The 21,041-nt window shown below is 42.4% G+C and overlaps 1 protein-coding gene across 2 annotated transcripts in view; it reads left to right on the top strand.

Moving 5' to 3' along the window:
- Positions 1-1,305: 1,305 nt before the first annotated feature.
- The window catches only part of notch1b (notch receptor 1b), a 44,123-nt gene continuing 24,387 nt past the window's right edge, over positions 1,306-21,041 (top strand). For both annotated transcript variants that reach the window (XM_083912632.1, XM_083912631.1), the window contains exons 1-8: positions 1,306-1,532; positions 2,267-2,348; positions 15,058-15,320; positions 15,737-16,075; positions 17,985-18,107; positions 18,213-18,446; positions 19,236-19,391; positions 19,999-20,184. In XM_083912632.1, coding sequence (XP_083768758.1) covers positions 1,475-1,532; positions 2,267-2,348; positions 15,058-15,320; positions 15,737-16,075; positions 17,985-18,107; positions 18,213-18,446; positions 19,236-19,391; positions 19,999-20,184 — 1,441 coding nt within the window. In that variant the 5' untranslated portion in view covers positions 1,306-1,474. The remainder of the gene's footprint in view (positions 1,533-2,266; positions 2,349-15,057; positions 15,321-15,736; positions 16,076-17,984; positions 18,108-18,212; positions 18,447-19,235; positions 19,392-19,998; positions 20,185-21,041) is intronic.

Raw genomic sequence — 21,041 nt, 5'->3', positions numbered from 1 at the left:
GTCTCATTCTGTAACTGTTTAAATTTGCTGCATTTCTTTAATAAAGTGGTATTAAACTGTTATCAGTCCAGTTCAAATGTTGAAACCAACCAAAAATATAACCAAAGTAAAAGCAAACTGTTTTATTTAGGTACTTCTGTGTTAATAGGCTCCTGTATTTCAAGAACAAACTTGAATGTTGCATATATACCCAGACCACGAAGAACACCATTTAAAAATCAATGAATCCAAAAACTTTTGACATGTGCAGATCTCTGCAAGAATTGCATTTTTCTGTGTTTGGATGGCGAGCACTTGTTTTGTGTAAACTGCTCAGAAACATATATACCCAGGGAAGGATCCATCATCTGAATGTCCCAGGACCTTCAGGATTTGTGGTTGTAAAGTTTCATGAGGCTGTGATTATCCTAGAGGTCACAACAGCTCATTTTATACAGTGAGCTTAAGTTTCAGAAAATGGTTTCACAAGGAAATGGCTACTGTGGGGACTAGCATCATCACAAATAAATACATGTGGACTCATTGAATTCACAAGAGTCTCAGCTTTCCAGACAGACCCAATTCTATGCAATTCCAGACTGTTTAGGGAGCCCAGTATGCAGACATATTCAAATACACCGGGCGAAAAGAACTAATTTGAACCGCTTGAAGTAAAACTGCATGCTTTTTTTGCCTCATACTGTTTGGATTATTGTAAATGTGGCATGTCTGTAAAGGGGAGACCCCTGGGTACCCATAAGACCAATTTACTATAGGATATCTTGGGATCAGAGGTCAAGGGACCCGTTTGAAAATGGCCAGGATCTGTACTGATTGGTACCAATGGATCCCTCAGATCGTCTCGTTTCATGTGATGCCAATATTTTCACACTCCAGCTTTAAAACTTAGCCAATTCAGTCTCTGAAAGACAAAGATAATAACCTAAGGAATAATAAGAGGGTAATAATTAGTTGTGTCTTTAGGTGTGCTCTAATAAGAGTCTAAAATCGCCTGTGACTCATTAAATGACTTAATGTTCACTGTCTTATAGTAAAGCTAATTCTCAGGCATAAAGTGAAGCATTACTGATGGACTAATTATTCAAACTTGTTAAAAACTTGTCACTACAGTGGAAAACGCGCGGGAAATAATGAATGACCACCTTTACGCAGTTCATCGAGTTGTACAGTCGGTGCCTGTCTGGGGACCGTGTGTGTGTGTGTGCGTGTGTGTAGTGTCTGTGTGTGTGTGAGGGAGAATACGCCCCTCGATGCAGCCCATGGAGAAGTGCGTCCCCTGAAGTCATTTCCAACCCGGGATCTGAAGTGACAACATCTCATGCTCGGAGTTCAGCCAGACGCCGCTTTGCTTTCTCTGTGGATCTACTCAAGGATGAACTGAAAGTGTTTTTTTTTGTCTAACGGAGAGGAAGACACACTATCGGATCTATGAAAAACCCACGTGGATTTGTACAATCATTTTAAACCAGAAGGAATGCATATTTTCTTTGTGAAACTAACTTTGTTGTTGTCGCTGATCGCACTAACACGAGGTGAGTAGCGCGCGGGGCGGGGGGGTCTCACTTTCTGAGTCGTTTTCATCATCACTAATAAAAAATAAATAAATAGTTTTATAGTTATTTATTATGATTTCTTCTTTAAAGCTCTGATACGAGGTTTAACTCACTGCTTTGTGAAGTGATGGACTGGAACTGAAGTATAGCAACTTTTTTTGGACCCATCCTGCAGGAGTTTACTCTTAATTTACTCCACACTCATTCACTTATTTCATGCACCTGTTGGCACTAAAGACGTCTTTTCTGCCCCCTACCTTATAAACGGGATCAATTCATGTTTTAGTTTTTTTTACTTTGCTCCAGGCAGCTGTTGAGTCCAGCAAACACTCAACTTTTTCCACACCAGTACGTAAACGCATGCCTTTGCAGCTGAGATTCAGAGCAGTGTGTGTGGTTTTTTTAAAATATAATTTTTTATAATATTGCAAAGTTGTGTTACTCCCCCCTAAACGGCACATTCTTTACGGGACAGCTGCAGAGAGGAGCATGCAACTGCCAAACCAGTGTCAAGTCCCCCTGTTCACCACAAAAACTGCTCTTTGAGGTGGCAAGAGTCACACCTACACCTCACATTTATGGAGTATTACATGTGCTATTCGTGATTCCCCTGAGGAAAACAAACATTTGCTGCCTGTCACAGACATATTTTGACTCACTACTTGTTGCTTAAAAGTTCTTTCAGCAGGTGTATTAAAAGTTTCCATTCACAGGTCTAAGATGCTCCATGCCCACGGAGTCGTGTTTGAACCAGGGGAGGTGTGAAGCAACTCCAGATGGCAATGGAGAGTGCAAGTAAGTTTAAATATTTATGCTTTTTCTTCTTCTTTTTAACCAACTCTTGGTGAGGATTACCTGCAGAGAAATGTGTGATTGTGGACAGGTTTTTTTTAGGTCGACATGTGAGGACTGTAAAAGGGGGCGAGTGCTCACACCACTGTTGCTATTTGTGGGAGGCAAATGGTCAAGAGAGCGGAGACAAAAATGAGTGGACATTGATGAGGACAGGGATCACTGTGTGTGTGTGTGTGTGTGTGTGTGTGTGTGTTTGTGTGTGTGTCACTGCCACCACACTCTCCCCTCTGCAGCCAAACTCTCGCAGCCCTAAATCTCGCTTTTCTTTTCTTTCACGGAGCGACAGCTGGGGTTGCCAGAAGCTCGGCGACCATTGTTCTCCGCTGCGATTAATTCTGTGTGACTAATCTGGGTGAGGCTTCCCAGAGAGACCCTCAGACCCTGTCCTCCTACACCCTCCACCCCCACCCCTCCTCTCTCCTGGGATTGTGTCCCCTCCTCAATGGCCCTCAGTGCTCTCTCTCTCTCAGTCTCTCATTCCTGGACTGATGGCATTGGGTAGATGTTTTTTAACTTGCTAAAAAGAAAATTGAAACAAGTTCTACATTTAGTCTTTTTTTGTATTGTGAAGATGCTGCCAGTCCACATGGCAAACCAATAAGTTTAACTCTTTACCATAGCCTGCTGTGTGCTTGGCTCTATTTCCATCCTGGCATGGACATCTCCAGCCAGTGTCATTTTACTGTCGCAGAGCTCGCTGACCATCCGAATGATTGGACCGTCCGGGTTGTGGCTCAGGGACTGCAAGACCAAGGCAGCCATCTTGGCTCCCCGCCACATCTTAATTTGGTCTGGTTGTGTTATTCACCCCTGAATCCTACCCCTGCAGCCTCCCCCTCCTCCCCACCTCCTCATTGGGCCACAAAGCCATCATTGTACCCCTGCACTGTCCTCCTTCCTCAGACGTCTCCAATTAAACATGGAGATGGACATCCTCGCAGTTTTGAAAAGGTTTGAGCGGGACACAAGGCTTAGTTTGTGATGGTGTGTGTGCGTGTGTGTGCGTGTGTGTGTGTGTGTGTGTGTGTGTGTGTGTGTGTGTGTGATAGAGAGACAGAGAGTTTAAAACATTGGTGTGTTAGTCGTCAGTGTGCCACCAGAGGGCCGGGAACTCTTGAGAAAAAAGTTTAGGTTCATCAAGTTCAGGCAGCAAAATATTTATATACGATGTTTGAAACAATTAGTCGGTTAATCGGCTGATCATTTAGGTAACTTTTAAAGCAAAAGTAGAGATAAAATGCCGACATATATATTCTCTAGTTCCAGTTTTGCAGGTGGGAATATCTCCTGCTCTGCTTTGCTGCATAGAAACTGAATATCTTTGTTGTGATGGATATTTTTGCACCACCATTCAATCTGTTTGAGTGTTCTGATCTGTGTGCTTTGCTATAACAAAAAACAAACAGCGAGCTTTCAATCTGCTTGATTTGTTATGTGTGCATGACCTTAGCTGTATGTATGTTTCTATGTCTGTTTATGTGCATTGAGAGTGAAAAAAAGCCCAGTCAAATTCCATAGCAGTGTTCACACTTGCCTGGCCATTAAAGCTGATTCTGATTCTGATTTTGTTCTACATTTGAAACATGGAGTTTTTTTCTTCTGTCGCTGTGTGGTCAGCATGGACATTCTTACATTATCAGAGGAAGCTACTGAGTGCTCACTGTCCTGTTTGACTGAAGGGGAAATCAAGTCATTATTAAGTATTGCACCTCCATAAATCAAATACAGAAGAGCTTGTGGTATCCAGAATTTCAGAGCTATTAGTCAGATCCAGAAAAATACAAACCATAGCATCTGTCCTTTGATGCTCCCTGGTAAATGTCCATGTCTGTCAAACTCACAGTTTGTCGTAAAACTTTTTAAACATTTGAAGCCCAAACCAAGATATGGTATCCCTGATGACATCCCTGGGATTACTGTGTCGGAGCCAAAGACTTCATAAAACTGTTTTCACAAGCTGAATACTTTACCAGTTACCCAGGTCTACTCACATCACTCCTTATGGTTAATTGGGTTAAAGGTAAACAGCAATTTGATTTTTTTTAGGGTTTGTGATATTTTGCCTGTCCTGGTGAAGGAGAAGGGCTGACAATATTTCACTAATGAAAGCATGCAGATGTTTTTTTCCCCCCGAGCCTCACTTCATTCTTGACAGGATTACGATTTGGTCTCTCGCCAATCAGAAAGCCGCCGCTCTTGAACTCGAGTGTTATGTTGAGGTCAAGCAAGTGGGATTGGATGCTTCAGTTTTATATAGTCCGACAGACAGAGGACCTACTTGACATGCCATACCATAAATACCATCTCCTCTTCATATCTGGCCTGCCTGGCCTTGTTAGATCCTGACTGAAGTTTATCTCCAAAGAGCTTGGAGGAGGCCTCTCATTTGCTGCAGAGGCTTGGCAGCGGCAGAGAGCAGTGACAGAGCCGAGCCAATACGGGGAAAATAACTCCCAAATTCCAGTGGCACGATGGCCAGAATCAAAGCAGCTCTCAGCAGAGCTTCGCCCTGCCCGGAGAGATGAGAGATGATGTCGGGCGAGGAAGGATGCTGCTGAAAGATTAGAAACCTTTACTGTCAGTTAGTTGGCGTGATGAAAAAAAACATACAACTGATTTCTGACAGCCTGTTGATTGCACTTAAGGATTTAGGTTCTTGTAATAGATGAAGGGCTGGAGTTTGTGTGAATGAGGCCAGAGGATGCATGGATGCATACCAAAAAGACACATCATTTGTCTCTTGTCTTGTTGGATACAAAGACCTGAGCTGCTTGTGCTTTAGGTAATAAACCTGTTAAGTTGCACATATACCCTCTTAATTTGCTTGTATGCATGGCTCCTATGGGACAGATTCAAGTGCTTGACTTTACATATTTTGTGCAAGAATAGAAATTGAAGTTCTTGAAATTCATGGCGGCTGATAGTTCAAAAGGTATTGAGGTTCAATACTCATCACAGTTATGCACACAGCTAAAATACTTTCTATATTTTTGCGTAGAATGCAATTCACAGTCATTGTCTTTTTTGTTGACATGAGTACATCTTAATGTTGTGTTGAGATGTTTTAATATGCCTAAATGTTGTTTTTTTTGGAGGGGGGGGGGCAGTGTGGATGACAAACTCACAAGATATAAAAATGTGAGAACTTTACTGCCATTATGAGGATTTTCTCTTGTGTGAGCACAAGATAACAGAGTCTTTAATTCCCTGCTGGTATGTGCAGCGACTGCTACAGTACACCGACTTCAATGAAAGTGAGCCCTTGTCTCTCCAGTTCTGGGGATTCCTTAATGGCACCTCTGTTCGCTTTGGTCAGATGAGTCCATCTCAGTCTCCTCCTGCAACACACACACACACACACACACACACACACACACACACACACACACACACACACACACACACACACACACACACACACACACACACACACACACACACACACACACACACACACACACACACACGCACACATATACACACTACACTTCCGCCCTCCACCTCCATTCAGAGTCAGGAAACAGTCTCGGAGTGGCCCTAGGGAAAAAAAGGTGCTGTATCTGATCATATCATCACACAACGAGAAAAAACACAGCTCAGGGCTTTTATATGGCCGCTGCCGCCGGTGTTGGGTTCCCTTTGGCTTGAGTCCGGCTGGTGAGAGGGCTGATCGTCAGAGTGTCCTGGCTGAATGAAGTGACTCGGTGGTGGGGAACCTCAGCGCCGAGGATTAGTGATATCTGAGCCTCCCTGGTTGGCATATGCCAAGACAAATCACATAAACTTTGATCGCAGGCTCAGAGAACTGACAGCATGTTTGTGAGACAAAGACACTGGGCATACTCCAAACCACACTTCCTCATTTCTTTCATTCATCCAGACCACCTGTCTGTTGGTTATAGTATAACAACTAAGAGGGACTTGCACTCACCCACACAGCAGCATGCTCCATAATACCCATGATTACTTGTGGTTTTGCCCATTCAGCTCCATGCAGGAACAGTTTGACTTTGTCTGCCAGGTGTGCTTTTAGCTTTCAGTCACTCCTAATACACACTCACTCACCCACTCACTCACAGGATATTGAGGAGAATGGAGTGTGATACTTTTGTGGTGAAGCAGAGCATTTTGTTCAGTTAGGCAGCATGACAGATTGTAAGATTGATACCAATCATGGTATATGTTACACAAGGAGAAACATGACAGTTTCCTCAAGGCCTATAAGCTACAGCACCTATCCAGACAGGACAAGTCAGTATTTGAGCCCGGATTGCTTAATAAATCATAATACTTTTCTAGGGGTTTTTCCAGAGTCATAAATTAATGAAATTCTAACACACAGACATGATACATATTTTTACATTAGACGCTGACCTATACTTCCCAAGGATATCATTAGAGCCTGTACTGTGAAAAAGAATTTCCCTAAGGGGACAACTAATAAACTAAACTAAAACTAAGCATTATCTCTGATATCCATCGCAAATACGTCATTCATTCTACTTTGAAATGCTGGTAAAACAACTTCAGAACTTGCCCAAGAATCATCACGCTTTCAAGTTTTCTTAAGTGTTACAGTAATCCAGTGACAGTCCGCATATCCATGGGTACATAGCAAAAGGGAACTGGGAATAGCTGATTCAGCTTACTTTTAATTGTGCCACTTTGCCAAAATGCAAACAAATATAGTGGGAAAAAAATAGGACTTCACTGTGATATTGACAAATATTTCCACTGTAATTAACTTAAAGTCAACTTTAAAGTTGCTACATGCGACACCTAGAATGACCTTTTCATTTTTCCAATATTACATTTAAAAGTGGCATTGTGTCCACCACACTTTAACTGCTCAACTAATGTTAAGTTTGATAAGTTACCTGCTTGTGTTAGCTGTAAAATAGCATCTGCACACTGATACAGTATCCAGCTACAATGTATGTGCACAGGCAGCCAATGCTACATGGTTTGTGTCTAAAACACTTATCATTCTGTTGCTTATTTTTTGACAGCTAAAACACATAATTCTGCTGACCTCTTAGACACAAACATTACTTGAATTACTTGAGAGCAATAGTTTGTTTTGTAGTTTGTCTAAATCACACACAGCTTATAAAATCTCAAAATACAAAGCCCACTCAGCTTAATCCTGGTCTGCATTTGTGGCAGACAAGTTCAAGGAGGATGCAGTGATGGGACATTTTGACGTGCTCTGGCTCAGACCTTGAAGTTGCCGTGTACAGTAACAACCTGAGTGTCCGATGTCAGTTGTCAGCTACACCTTCAGACACCCGTAAAGCCTTTAAGTGGTTCCCAGCCTTGTAAAGTAGGCAGTGGCAGAAGTCATTAGAGCTGCTATGACTCTCAAGACATTCACACACGTACACACTGAGTGGTTGGTCCCTGGGGGAGCTGGCTCTTTCCCATGGGCTGTGTCCTGCTCCCAAATAAACAGGGTCTGTAATGAAGGCTGCCAGATGTGGGTTGGCCAGGTCAGCTCTCCTGTACGATTAGAGAGGAAGGGAAAGAAGCATGGATGTAAGGAGAGGGGCAGCGTTTCCCCTGTAATTTATGTAGCCAGTGGGGATTTGGTGGTAACTTTGGTTTCAGTTCCACAACAAACAGCCTTCATTTTCTGTGCCAGCTTTGGTTTTAGCGAAAGCGCTATTTTTATTTCACTAGATTTGATTGGTTGGATTAAAGCTGAAATTAAGAGTGCTCTTGCAGTGTTGATTTTCTCTCAGAGTTGTCACAGTGGTTAGCCACTTTATGCTGCTGGGAAAACACAAGAGAGCGGCCGAAAAGAGAGGGAAGTATGGAGGCAAGGAGAGGAGAAGAGAGGCCCCCCTTTTGGGTAATGCTTTAAAATCAGATCAGACAAGAGTAAAGGGGACTTAGACCAGGAACAGAACCAAACAGTCCGGAAATGGGAGGGTGGTGGGGAGACAGGAGACAGGGGAGGGGGCCAGAGGTACAAACGTCTCTACTAATCCATTTGACTCTTGGCTGGAAGCTCAATGTCACTGACAGAGACACCTGAGAGAGAAATATTTAAATTTACAGTCTTAACTCTTATTTACATCCTTTTGGTCATCCTCTCTAAAAGGAGCCGTCTGTTGTAAAAGTCCATTATACTTTAATGACTGGCTTCCTAGTAGGTCTACAACTAATGATTATTTTCATCATCTATTAACTCACCGATTATTTTCTGTATTATTCGATGAATTGTTTAGTCTGTTAGAAAGTGAAAAATGTCTGTGACAGTTTCATCAGGATTAAGATGGCGTCCTCAAATTGCCAACTAAAAAAAATTGAAGATATTCAATTTACAGTGATATTAAACACAACATGTCAGCACATATTCAAGTTTTTGCCATTCTCAATCAAATAATTGATTAGTTCAAGTTCAACCTGCTTCATTTACTGTAGCGGTGGATGCACAGTTTCCAAATACAGTGGTTCTAGATAATCTTGTTAAACCGTTGGCTTGCGTGTTTGTTGCCATATCAGACTATGTTGTAGAGAAGTCACCATGTTCCCAGACCTAAGCAGTTACTTTGGAAAGTACAGTTACCAGAAACAATAGAAATGACTTCCAAAACCATGAAAATATGATCCAAGTTGTAATAAACCAGATTTATTTCTGACATGATAACATGAGTTATCGTCTGTCATGTTTTGCTCAAATATATTAAAAAGATGAATAAACAAAGAATAATCCTAATATGATCTCAATTATCTTCTTTACAGAAATGGAACCAGACACTGATTCTGTCTCCCACAGAGATTTAAATGGCACAATAATTCAATAAATGCACAACCTAATTCAGTAAGCTTCTTAAAATGGATACAGATTGGCGTCTTTACAGCTGCTAAAATCTGTCTACTCACTCTCGCTTTTTATTTGTATACAGTGCACATGTGTAGCCTACATATTACGTTCAAAAGCCTCCGTCCCCATCTATGTGTGACCCCAGAAAGATGGCAGATGGCAGATTGGCCCGACACTGAGGAAAGCCCCTTCAGTGTGACGCCTGGCAAAGGGTCAGATGTCACCACAACATCTGCTGCAGGCTCGAGCCACCGCTTCCCATCAGTGTCGCGGACCTGTTGCCACGGGCTACTGCGGCAGCAATAGAAGAAGAGACGGCCCAGGAGTGAGCGCAGAGGAGAACAATGAGGGCTACTGGGCAGGGATGACAGAGAAGATAATAACAGTATCGGCCGCACCGCAGAGATAATTCCACTGCTGTCCTGCAGTTATACGATACCTCCCAAACACCTGATATTTGCTCAGCTTCTGATTTGTGCCCCTCTTTTCATGTCGTTTTTATTTACCTTTCCAGCCGCCCAGTTTACCTGCTGCTGTTGAGTTTATCCCGCACGCCAGGCCAGCAGACTTCTCTTGTTGAAGCAGCTGCTTTTCTGTTTGTTTTCAATACAGCAAAGACTCCATAAAAGAGTCGTTGAATATCTTTTGTCTTAACCCCTTTTTTATTATTATTATTATACATTTGTGCTCTCATTGAGGCAGTTAAGCTCGCTGCCTGTAAAAACTGTTTTGTGCTGAGCAGTGTATTTGACAGGCTCTCGCCAAGTTAAAGAGCAAACTGTTAGCATTCTTTGCCTAGCGTGTGCTACAGTTGACTTACTGCTTGCACCTCAGCCGGAGTGTGTTTGCATAGTGCGTCCACGTGCACAGAGGCAAGGGTGCAGTGGGTCTATCTGTTTGTCTTTTAGGCCTCGGTGTGAGACGCTGGGCTGTTTTGCGAGAGCCAGATGCCGTGTTTCAAAGCTGGTGTGAGATTTTCTTTTCTTTTCAAGGAGCCATAAAGTGAGTCTGCCAGCGAGCCTTGGGTTAAGAATCAGGACAGGAGACTCTTTGGAGTAAACACACCAAAATGTCTGGCAACCCCTTTCTTTCTTTCTCCCCTTGAAAACCCAACCAAACCAGTTCAAGTTTCCTTTCTCTCAGACTCCTTTGTTTGTCCCGCTGCTTGTGTGTGTTTCTAAGCTTTTCTCTTGCCTCGCGCTTGGCCTCAAACGTCGCAGACCACTAAAACGTTGCAGCTTGGAGTAACTTGGAAGAAAGTTTCATGGGGAGTGAGCCGCAGTCAGTTGAGACTTATAAATCCTTATAAATGTGGTGTCTTTGGAGGGAAAGAAGGTGCACAGAGGGTAGGGAGTGGATGCCAGCGACTGTATGACTTTGAACAGAGGAAGTGAAACCAATAATGAGAAACAAAAGGAGAATATTCAGGGATGAGCCATATGTAATGAAAGAGGATTAAGAGGAAGATTTTTTTGGAGACAGACAGGAAAGAGGAGGTGTAACAGCTGATTACGCCCGGCCTGCGATCACATCTGAATGGGAAAGAAAAAAACAATGAGCCCACTCATCCTTCGCTCTCTCTCTTCCCTTTTGCTTGCTCTTCATTTCTCTGCTAAGTAGTGAAGGCAATGGGGGGTGCGGAGTGGAGTCCATTCAGATACCAACACTGTTTGATTCTTCATATTGAATTTATTTTTTGTTATATTTATTAACTGCCCTGTTGACTTTTTTTTTTAACTTTTCTCCACCACACATGAACTCAAAATGACTCATTCATTTAACAGTCAGTTACTAAGCTTATTTTTTTGCAGTGCGCGGCCTTCACTGTCTCCGTCTAGGCTTGAGGACGGTAATAGGATGGGGTGCCGTGCAGAGGAAGGAGGCAGAGTGTTGGTGGTGGGATATGGGAGTGTGGGGGGAGGAGGGGGGGGGGGGGGGGGGGTGAATGGCCGGGGACAGCAGCTGCCGTCTCCTCATTAACATGCGCACCTGCTCCCTGCGGCCCTTTTCCAGCAAGCTCGTGTGGCGCCTCACGACCTCAGCACCCGCCACCGCTGGGACTTAGCTGGACTGGCCTTCTAGCAGCCAGATCTGATCTGTCGCCTGCAGAAAGTAGGAACCGCAACAGAGTCTCCCGAGTTTCTGGGTGCTAAAGTTTAAATTTGGAACAAGTTTCCAATACTACAGCTTCACTATCACAGCAACTACAGTCATTTTCATAGTAAACATCTCAATAAATTGGGATTGAATAAAATGACAGTACGTGACAGTCCAGAGCCCTTCAGCTCCATAAGCAAAACTGAATTGTCATTGAACAATATAGTACTGAGTCAACAAAATACAGCTGGCATCTAACCAGAAGTGCAAAAACCACTTAAGTGTAGTGTATTAGTGAAGGGCGATATGACAGTATATATTCTCCAAATTATTGTAAATGTATTTTTCTATATTGTTTCTATCGCAGTATCCAAAAGCCTGCGGCCAAACTGCTTTACTTTTGACGCTTCACGTACTGATCCTTGCATGTGATGTTCATTTTGCACTAAAGTTCTTATTAAAATGAGAAAATACTCAGTACTTTTCATTTGTCAAGTCTTTAATTCACACATTAGTATACAAAATAGGCTTTTACCAGACTAATTATTGATTGAATTGCCAGAAAACATACTATTTGTTGATATATTTAGTTATAGAGAAATGAAATTACCTATATCGGTACAGAAGATTTGGGCTGTATCGCCCTGCCCTAATGTACATAAGTATAAAGGTGATAATTGGACTAGACAGTATGGGAATAAAAGTTACATAAGATTAAAAGCCTTTAGTTTTCTTTGTCTTTCAGCGACCTACTGTATCTATAACTATTAAAGTGTTTTGAAGGGGACTTCTCTAATGATAGAGGGTGACACATGCTGAAGACTGTAAAGACCTTTGAGGCAATTAAGTTATTTTGGGCCATATAATTACACATACTACACTTGACTTTACCATGATTTTGTAAAGAAATTCCTGAGATTTTTTATTTGCATGTCACAGATTTGCAAACACCATTGTTTGTTTGAGCTTTATGCTACACTAGGCTAGACCACTCAGCCAAGGTACCACTCTCAGCTCTCTACATGGTGACATGCCACCACTCACTACTGCTGTTTGTGCAGCGGGCAGCCTAGCATGTGATGTTTTCTTTTCCTTACCACAGTCCTAAGGCTGTCTAATCCCCTGAGAGGGAGACCCTGTCTAAACACACGCCTGTCCCTACAACCCTGTCCCTAAACCAACGGCTCGGCCCCTACCTACACACACACACACACACAGACACACACACACACACACACACACACACACACACACACACACACACACACACACACACACACACACACACACAAACACACACTCACACAGACATACTGGACCCCCTGGGAATGTTTGGGGACGTGGTCCTGCAAGCCCCTCAGGGCTAACAGACTCGCTGGCTCTGTTCAGGTATTTCAGAGTGACAGTGGGTTTTAATGTTGTGGGAAGGTCGCTTTGATGTCGGCAGGATGTTTTATGCACAATATTGTTTCTGCGTGAGAGTAAAACACAACAATATTCAAAGAAAACTGTTGTTTGTAGAGGAAGAAAAAACTCTCGATTTCGAGACATTCCCTGTGTGCAGGAATTCACTCTTCAGAAATCTTTCAGGTAGCGCCACAATCTCCTCTGTTTCATCCTCTTCCCATAACTTGTCTGATGGCGAGGCAAATCCTCTCTGGGGAGGGAAGAATAGCGATCGTTGAGGTGGGGGCGCAGCGCTTTGAAGTTTCCATAACGTTGGCTTGCAGCTCAAACACTGTGGCATAGATGCTGCCTTGTCCTCAGGATGAATGAGTGCTGACAAAAGGGTCAAAGCGAGTACATTTCACTGCTGAGAGTTGCTGAAGGGTGCCATGATGGCTGCTTTTCTTGTGTCCCGACTTCTGGAAAGGACGGATTAGGAGCAAGAATTCCAAATACTGCAGATTTTTTTTGTTCTGGTCTCGGGTGCTATTGAGTAGATGCTTTGTTTTTGTAATGACCAAGCTTTTCTGGCCACCCAGTGTTGTTGACAACAGTATTGAATCTCTGAAGGTGATGAATATGGGAATGTGGTTGCTCTACGGTGGCTGGTTTTGTTGTCAAATAGAGAGGGAAAAAAAGGGGAAGGGTATTATTGGACCTCAATAAACTGTAGGCGGTGAAGGCCTGGTTGAAGTCAATGTCTTGTTTGCTTATTCTTGAGATACTTACTGATTTAAATATAAGTTTGTAAATCTAACAGGCAATGTTCTTGTATGACTGCTTGTGTTCATTTGGTGTGGCTGTTTCCAGTCTTTATGCTAAGCTAAGCCAACCAGCTGCTACCTGTAGCTTCATATTTATGTGTCCATATGAGGGTGGTATCAATCTTATAACTCTGAAATAAAGGGAATAAGCATAGTTGTCAAAAATTTAAACTATTCCTTTAATCAGATAGTTACCACTAATGTGACAGAGAATGAGACTTCTGTGATAAAAACAAACAAGAGAAACAGCATATTATATAGGGGCTGGGACAAGGAAAAGTTTGCCATTTTACATAATAAATGACTTCAACCTATTAATCAGATTGTAATTGTGTTTATTTAATAAGATTTGTGCAGAAGTGACTGCGATTATCTTTTATAACCATATCATTATTTTATAATAATAATAATAATGATAATAAATGATAGGTAATGTAATCTTCCTGTGCGTGTGTGTGTTTGTGTGTGTGTACGTGTGTACAAGACTGCACACTGTGTAGGTATGAGTGTGTGCATGCTCTGTGTGTGTGGCCCCTTTGTTGAGCAAAGCGTATCCTCAGGGGACACCCTTCAACTCCCCTCATTGTAATTGTAAATGTGTGAATGGGATGTGCAGCAGCGCTCTCTCTCTCTCTCTCTCATTCTCTCTCCCTCCCTTCCTCTCTCTGTCTCTCTCTCTCTCTCTCTGGGAACTTGTTTTGCTGGGGTCCAAGCAGCGTTTATGACTCAGGGACAACCTGTGAGAAACATCACAGGAGTTTACCCCCCCCTCCCTCCCTCTGTTCCGTTTTACAACCTCAAACACATTGTTGGCGGGGTTGACGGTAGAAAGACGAATGTCCCGTTTATAGCATAGTTTCTCATGGCCGTGTTGCCGTGTTGTAAAAAGCACCAGGGACGGGGCCATCTTTTAAGAGAAAGAGGGTCATTAGTCCTGTTTGTTATCCAAGCAGCTGATTTAAAGCACAGTAACACATAAGGGATGACCCTTGCTAGTCCGAAGTGTTGTCTTACCCTCGTGAACTCTTCATCCGCCCTGAGCTGAGAAAGATTGGATGGATAATAGTATTTGGGCTTTCCCTTTGACCAGTTCCACTCTTTGTAATGTTGATTTTTAAACGTGGAAAATAAACAAAGAATGGACGTTTATTTGTAGACCAATTTATCTTGCAGAAAGAAGGTTTTCATTAGGTCATTAGTGAATTATTTGTATTCATCATATAAACGCTGCTTATTCATAATGTTATGTTTGATGAATAATTACGGAAATGGGGCCCAGAGTCTTTATGTTGTAGATATCTTAAATGGGGAGCTGAGCTTATTTTAACTCAGTCGCTGTTTTTTTTAAAAGTAGAAAAAAATGAAAGAAACATTAAATACTTCAAATCTAAAATCTAGAAAAAGAAAATCTGTAAATGAGGATTGAAACTGAGATAAAGACTCATATCACAGTCTACAGAAGTCATTTACATCCCTCTGAATGTTGCTGACCTCTCTACCTGTGTTTTCTCAGGTGCCGGGATGGATACGCAGGAAGCAGGTGCCAGTTTCGGGACCCATGCACCAGTTCGCCATGCATGAATGGCGGCACATGTAACGCCGTGTCCAAGGGAAACACTGTGGACTTCAGCTGCACCTGCAGGCTGGGCTACAGCGACCGCCGCTGCGTGACGCCCGTCAACAATGTCTGTATCAGCTCGCCATGTCGCAATGGCGGCACCTGCGAGCTGGAGACTCTCCAGACGTACAAGTGCCGCTGCCCACCTGGATGGTCAGGTAACACACAATTACAATTATTATGATTGATGATTTCTAACGTTCTAACTACCTGAGGGGTTGCAAGATAATAAACAAGACAGGAAAATATAAAAATCATAGAAGAACATACTGAGGTGCCTGTGATCTTTGTTTTGGGTTACTTAGTTACTTGATAATTTTACCTCTTCAGGGAAAAAAAAGGGGTTCATTATAAGGTTTAAGAGATTGCACCAAAAACTATAGTTTCTGACACTGTCAGAGTTTTTGATTTAAAGGATGATGAGGATAATGTAGGATGAGATTATTAATCCAGGCAAAGTAGAGAAAATTTTATGTAATGATTTGAGAGTTTATTTTTCTAAAATCAGAAGAAACCTCTGAGAAAAAAGCTTTAGCACAGCCTTCACTGGAACATCATATCTTTGTGCCCTCAGGTAAACTGTGCCAACAAGCCGACCCCTGTGCCTCAAACCCGTGTGCCAACGGCGGCCAGTGCTCCGCCATTGAGTCCCACTACATCTGCACCTGCACGCCCTTCTTCACTGGCAAGACCTGTAAACAGGACGTCAACGAGTGTGAGGCTAGTCCGTCGCCCTGCAAGAACGGCGGGGTGTGCATCAATGAGAACGGCCGCTACCAGTGCCAGTGCCCGCAGGAGTACACAGGCAGGCACTGCGAGAGCCGCTACCTGCCCTGCAACCCGCCACCCTGCCATAACGGAGGCACCTGCATCCAGAAGGGAGAGACTAGCTATGAATGCTCCTGTGTGCCTGGTAGGGAGATTACACTTGATGCATGACTACGGATTTACGTTTGAGGAGGCCTTTTTTGTCATCATGATCATAGCTTTGAGGCATTTCAGTTGTCCTCCAACTACGTCACAAAGATGCTAGACCCACATATTGTGGCTTTTACACTACTGCCACATTCACCCTTTCACACAGACATTCATACTGATGACAGTGGACATCTACATACCATCTAATCTAATCTAACCATTCACACCACATTCACACACACATATGTAGCACAGAACGATCCACTCTGTGCCTGAGCCACAGCCGCCCCAAAGATGAGCGGATGACTTTCTCTGTGTCAGTTTCAGGTGTTCCCAGGCCTTTGCATAGTTTCTTGTTATGAAGAAAAGTGCTGAGGTGAATTATTAGTCCCATTTGTAACCATGGGATTCTTTTGAATTAAAGTTTATTTATTCATCTCTTAATGCACTGTGTTCCTGACGTCTCTCAGGAACACAGTGGTTGTGGCTGGTTAAACGCTGATGTCATTTAAGGCAGGGCTGTTCCTGCTTGTGTGCGTGTACATGTGTGCGTTTCTGTTTCGGTGTGTACAGTATGTGAAAAGGCAGAGCAGGAAGACATCAGGGCTTATCGTAAGGAAATGGTCAAAGGACAACATCCTTTTCACATAGCAGAGTGAAGCAAAGCTTGCTGGGACTAAGAGTCCGGGACACCACCTCATCACCTCCATACAGACTCACTTTTAATTGTTTTTGTCAATAACAAGCCGTTCCTTGAAACCTCTTCCTTGAAAAAGTCTATATCCGGATTTCACTTAACATTTCAGGTTGTTAGTTGATGTTCTTAGACCTTAAAGTTGCTCCCCGACTCTGTAGAGCAGCGACATGTTCTTTTGAGTTACACCATTAAATTAGCAAAATAAAAAATATAGCCAGTATATTTGCCCAATTGTTCTAACCTAGTGGGTGACACAATGCACGTTCTTTCCAATAAATCGATCAAAATCAGTTTCACACAATTCCACTGATCAACTAATGGTAGTAATACGCTAAGAAAACTAGAAATGCATCAGGAAAATGCGGAGAAGAATAATAATCTAAACATGGCTGTAAACAATGCCTGCTTTCAAATAGAAAAAAAATAGTTTCACAGTTTTAAATGTTCCATGAGGAAGCAAATGCATTTGAGGCCGAACATGAGATCTCCACAGGGTGCTTTGTTTGTTGCGTACTTGTAATGTTGATGGTCAAGAAAGCGTTCGTACAGTTTCACAATTGTAAACTGCTTTCAGAGAAGATAATGGTTGACAGAAGCCTCTTTTTGTTTTAACAAATATGCTTTGAAAAAAAATCAAGGTGCATATTTTTTTTTACTTGTTCTCCCGCAAACGAAACAATCATGTCACACTTCTACTAACCATTTAATGCCTCCCCTCCACCAGAAAAAAAAAATCAAAAATAACTGGAAAAAAAGCTTTTGAAATGTATGTAATTGCAAAATCCCCATGTCACTTCCCTGGATAAACAAATTATTTTATTTTAACAAACACAAACACCATCTTAGGTGTGAGGCATTTTGTCATATATATTTTTGTGTGAAGGTAGATTAGTTGAAAGCAACAAGCACGTTTTAAGTCGACTTACTGAACCAATGACTTGCTGATGCTGGTTTGATTTTTATTACCCAACATGCCACATGTACAGTCCAGTGGTTGCCTCTTGTGTAACTGTATAGCAGCGTAGATGTTATTACATGGCGCAGTTACCACAGACCTCAGAAGGGTACAGCTGCCTTCTTTCTTTGGGTGGAAAAAGACAGTTGACCGCATTTAACTGTTAAGGAAGTTTCACTCCCTTTGTTGTAAATGGGAAATGGAGGAGAACTGAAAATCTTACTTATACTTATATTTTTCTCTTTGTTTCAGGCTTTACAGGAAAAAACTGCAACCAAAACATTGATGACTGTCCAGGTCATCAGTGCAAGAATAGAGGGATATGTGTCGATGGAGTCAACACTTACAACTGCCAGTGTAAACCAGAATTCACAGGTTTGTATAGCAAAGCACTGGGACTTAAGCTATTACAAAACTTTATATAAAGGAGTTTGGCAGAAGAAGAGTGTCATGGGATATAAACCCATGGTCCTCCCACAGGTCAGCTCTGCACAGAGGACGTTGACGAGTGCCAGCTGATGCCCAATGCCTGCCAAAATGGCGGCACGTGCCACAACACCTACGGCAGCTACCAGTGTGTGTGTGTCAACGGCTGGACTGGAGACGACTGCAGCGAGAACATCGATGACTGTGCCAGTGCTGCGTGCCACCACGGATCCACCTGTCATGACCGCGTAGCTTCTTTCTACTGCGAGTGCCCCCATGGTCGCACAGGTAATTTCCATGTTTGTTTTTTATTTAGCTCTTAAATTCTCTAGGTCAAAATGACACTTAATGACACTTTGTTGTAGGGTGTGATGGGTAACAGAGGAAGTAACAAATTAAAACTAAAATTAAAGGCTCTAAAGTCAGCGAGCGCTGGAGAAAGTGACATCTTATAAATGCGGATGTTTTGTTTCTCATGTGGTTTTGGTAAACTAAACTGCTCGCTTGTGTTTCTCGCAGCTTGATGATACATTATATAATTATTCAGGGATGGGCACGAGTAATAATTTCCTGGATCAAGTGATGCATGAATTACTTGTTTTATCTACTCCTGTCTCTCGTGTTTAAAGCGCCGCAATGGATGAGGAAGAGCTGATTCGTAAAGTTGGCAGGAAGAGTTAGTGAGTGTCTCAGTGCATATTTAAAAGGTTCCGCGTAAGTGCGTCGCGACATACGGATGCTCGCTTGCTGTACATATACTGTATAAATACTACACGTGTAAAACAAAAACTCACACCCATAACTGATAATTACTACATTTTGACATTCAGTTAACTTCTCACTCTAGTTTGAAGACGTTAACGCGATGACGCCCATCAGTTTGTTTTACTGGAAGGATGTCTTTTTAAATTTCTTTTTCTTCCCCAAATAAAATGGATCTATGATATAAATTCTGTGCTATTTCAGAGAAGATCCATGTTGTCATGTGCACTTATAGTGCATCTGTTGAATACTTTACAATGTATGGGAGGATGTTTCATGGCAGTATTAAAGTCCATCCTCTGTGTTGTGTACCAGGACTGCTGTGCCAGCTGGACGACGCCTGCATCAGCAACCCTTGTCAAAAAGGCTCCAACTGTGACACCAACCCCGTCAGCGGAAACCACTTCTGCACCTGCCCATCGGGATACTTCGGAGCTTCCTGTGATCAGGATGTCGACGAGTGCTCTCTGGGTAAAAACTCACACAACTTGACCTGCAACTTTCAGCCCAGACATCATAATGACTGAGGACACATTTGATCTGTTACCATCTCAGGGAGCTGTTTGACTAAACTACTGTCAAGAAAGCTTTCCAACTGCTTTGGTTAGAGCAGGCCCCCCAATGCAAAGAGGCTGAAGGTCCTCGAGGCAGCGGCCGTGGGTTCGACTCTGACTCCGACCTGCGGCCCTTTGCTGCTCATCTCCACCTCTCTCTCTCTCACCCCATTTCCTGTCTGTCCTATATAATAAAGGCTTGAAAACTGCCAAAAAAATCTTTTTAAAAAAAGAAAGCTTTCCAACCATCACATGCATTCATAACTTTTATACAAGCCACAATCCCAGCTCATTCTTTCCTGTTATTATGAGTACTTTGTTACCCACAATTGTGCCCATAATCATAGTAAATAACACCCTCAGGGGTATAACTGTCGTATTCACACAAAGTCGAGGCTTTGGTTTGGCTTTGTCAAACAACACTAAACCACCCAAATCATCTCATTGTCATGTCTTGACAGTCAGTTTGCTCCTTGTTAGGTCGTTAAGTAAATCAAAGTTAAAATATTGATCTGTCCAAACAGGTTCCAACCCATGTGAGCACGCAGGGAAGTGTATAAACACCAAGGGTTCGTTCCAGTGTAAGTGCCAGCGGGGTTACGTGGGTCCGCGCTGCGAGCTGGACATCAATGAGTGCATGTCCAACCCATGTAGGAATGAGGCCACCTGCCTGGACCAAATAGGAGACTTTCACTGTATCTGCATGCCAGGTAAGACTATTTGAGCAAGTTTTTACAGAAAACAATGATGGACCGTATCTTGGATATTGAACATTTAAGACATTTCAAAGCCCTTTGCCATGTCTTAAGGCAAGGTCAATCCTAGAATGTGTTGTTACCCTCAAATATAGTGGAAATTTGACTTTTCTAGCTATTTGTTCAGAGCAATTGCCATAAACTGCCGTTCCTCAAATGGCCACTTGAGGCTGGCTCAAAAAGCAAGTCGATCCCCGTAGACCCTCATGTTAAAAGGCCAGATTTTACAGCAGAATCAAACATGTTTGCAGCCTGGCACAAAGACGGTTTTGCCCACCTTTATGACAACTGTACACAGGTATAGCTTTTATATAACTCACCCGTTTAAATTATGTTAAGGCATAAAGTTATTCATAATTAAGGGCACGGCTGCTTTGAGTAGCAGGTGACACGCCGCCTCTTTGCCCATTTTTTAGTTAGCCGGGACCTCACACTGAGTCTCAGTATGGCTCTTCAGAAACCTATGGGTGATGCCTCAGTGTCACATGTTTAATACAGTCTATGATTTAGATTCATGTCTATATCTTATATTCTTGAACTCATATCCTACTTATAGTAAATCGAGGCCTACAAACTTACACATCGAATTGTCTTACAATCATTAAAGACATTTATAAAGATAAAAAAATGTGAGGATTTGTTGATTTTCTCTGTTGTTTTTTTATCATTGTCAATTATAAATCTTTGGGTTTTTGACTGTTGGATAAAATGAGCCGTTTGAAGGTAGCAAGGTAAAATCCTCTTTTACATTTTTCTGTATCAACTAAACAATTAATCGATTAATATTAGAAATAGAGCTGAAACAATTAGTT

This window comes from Echiichthys vipera (assembly GCF_963691815.1).
Source record: "Echiichthys vipera genome assembly, chromosome: 4".
Classification (NCBI taxonomy): Eukaryota; Metazoa; Chordata; class Actinopteri; order Perciformes; family Trachinidae; genus Echiichthys; species Echiichthys vipera.
This window is presented reverse-complemented; position numbering and strand designations above follow the sequence as displayed.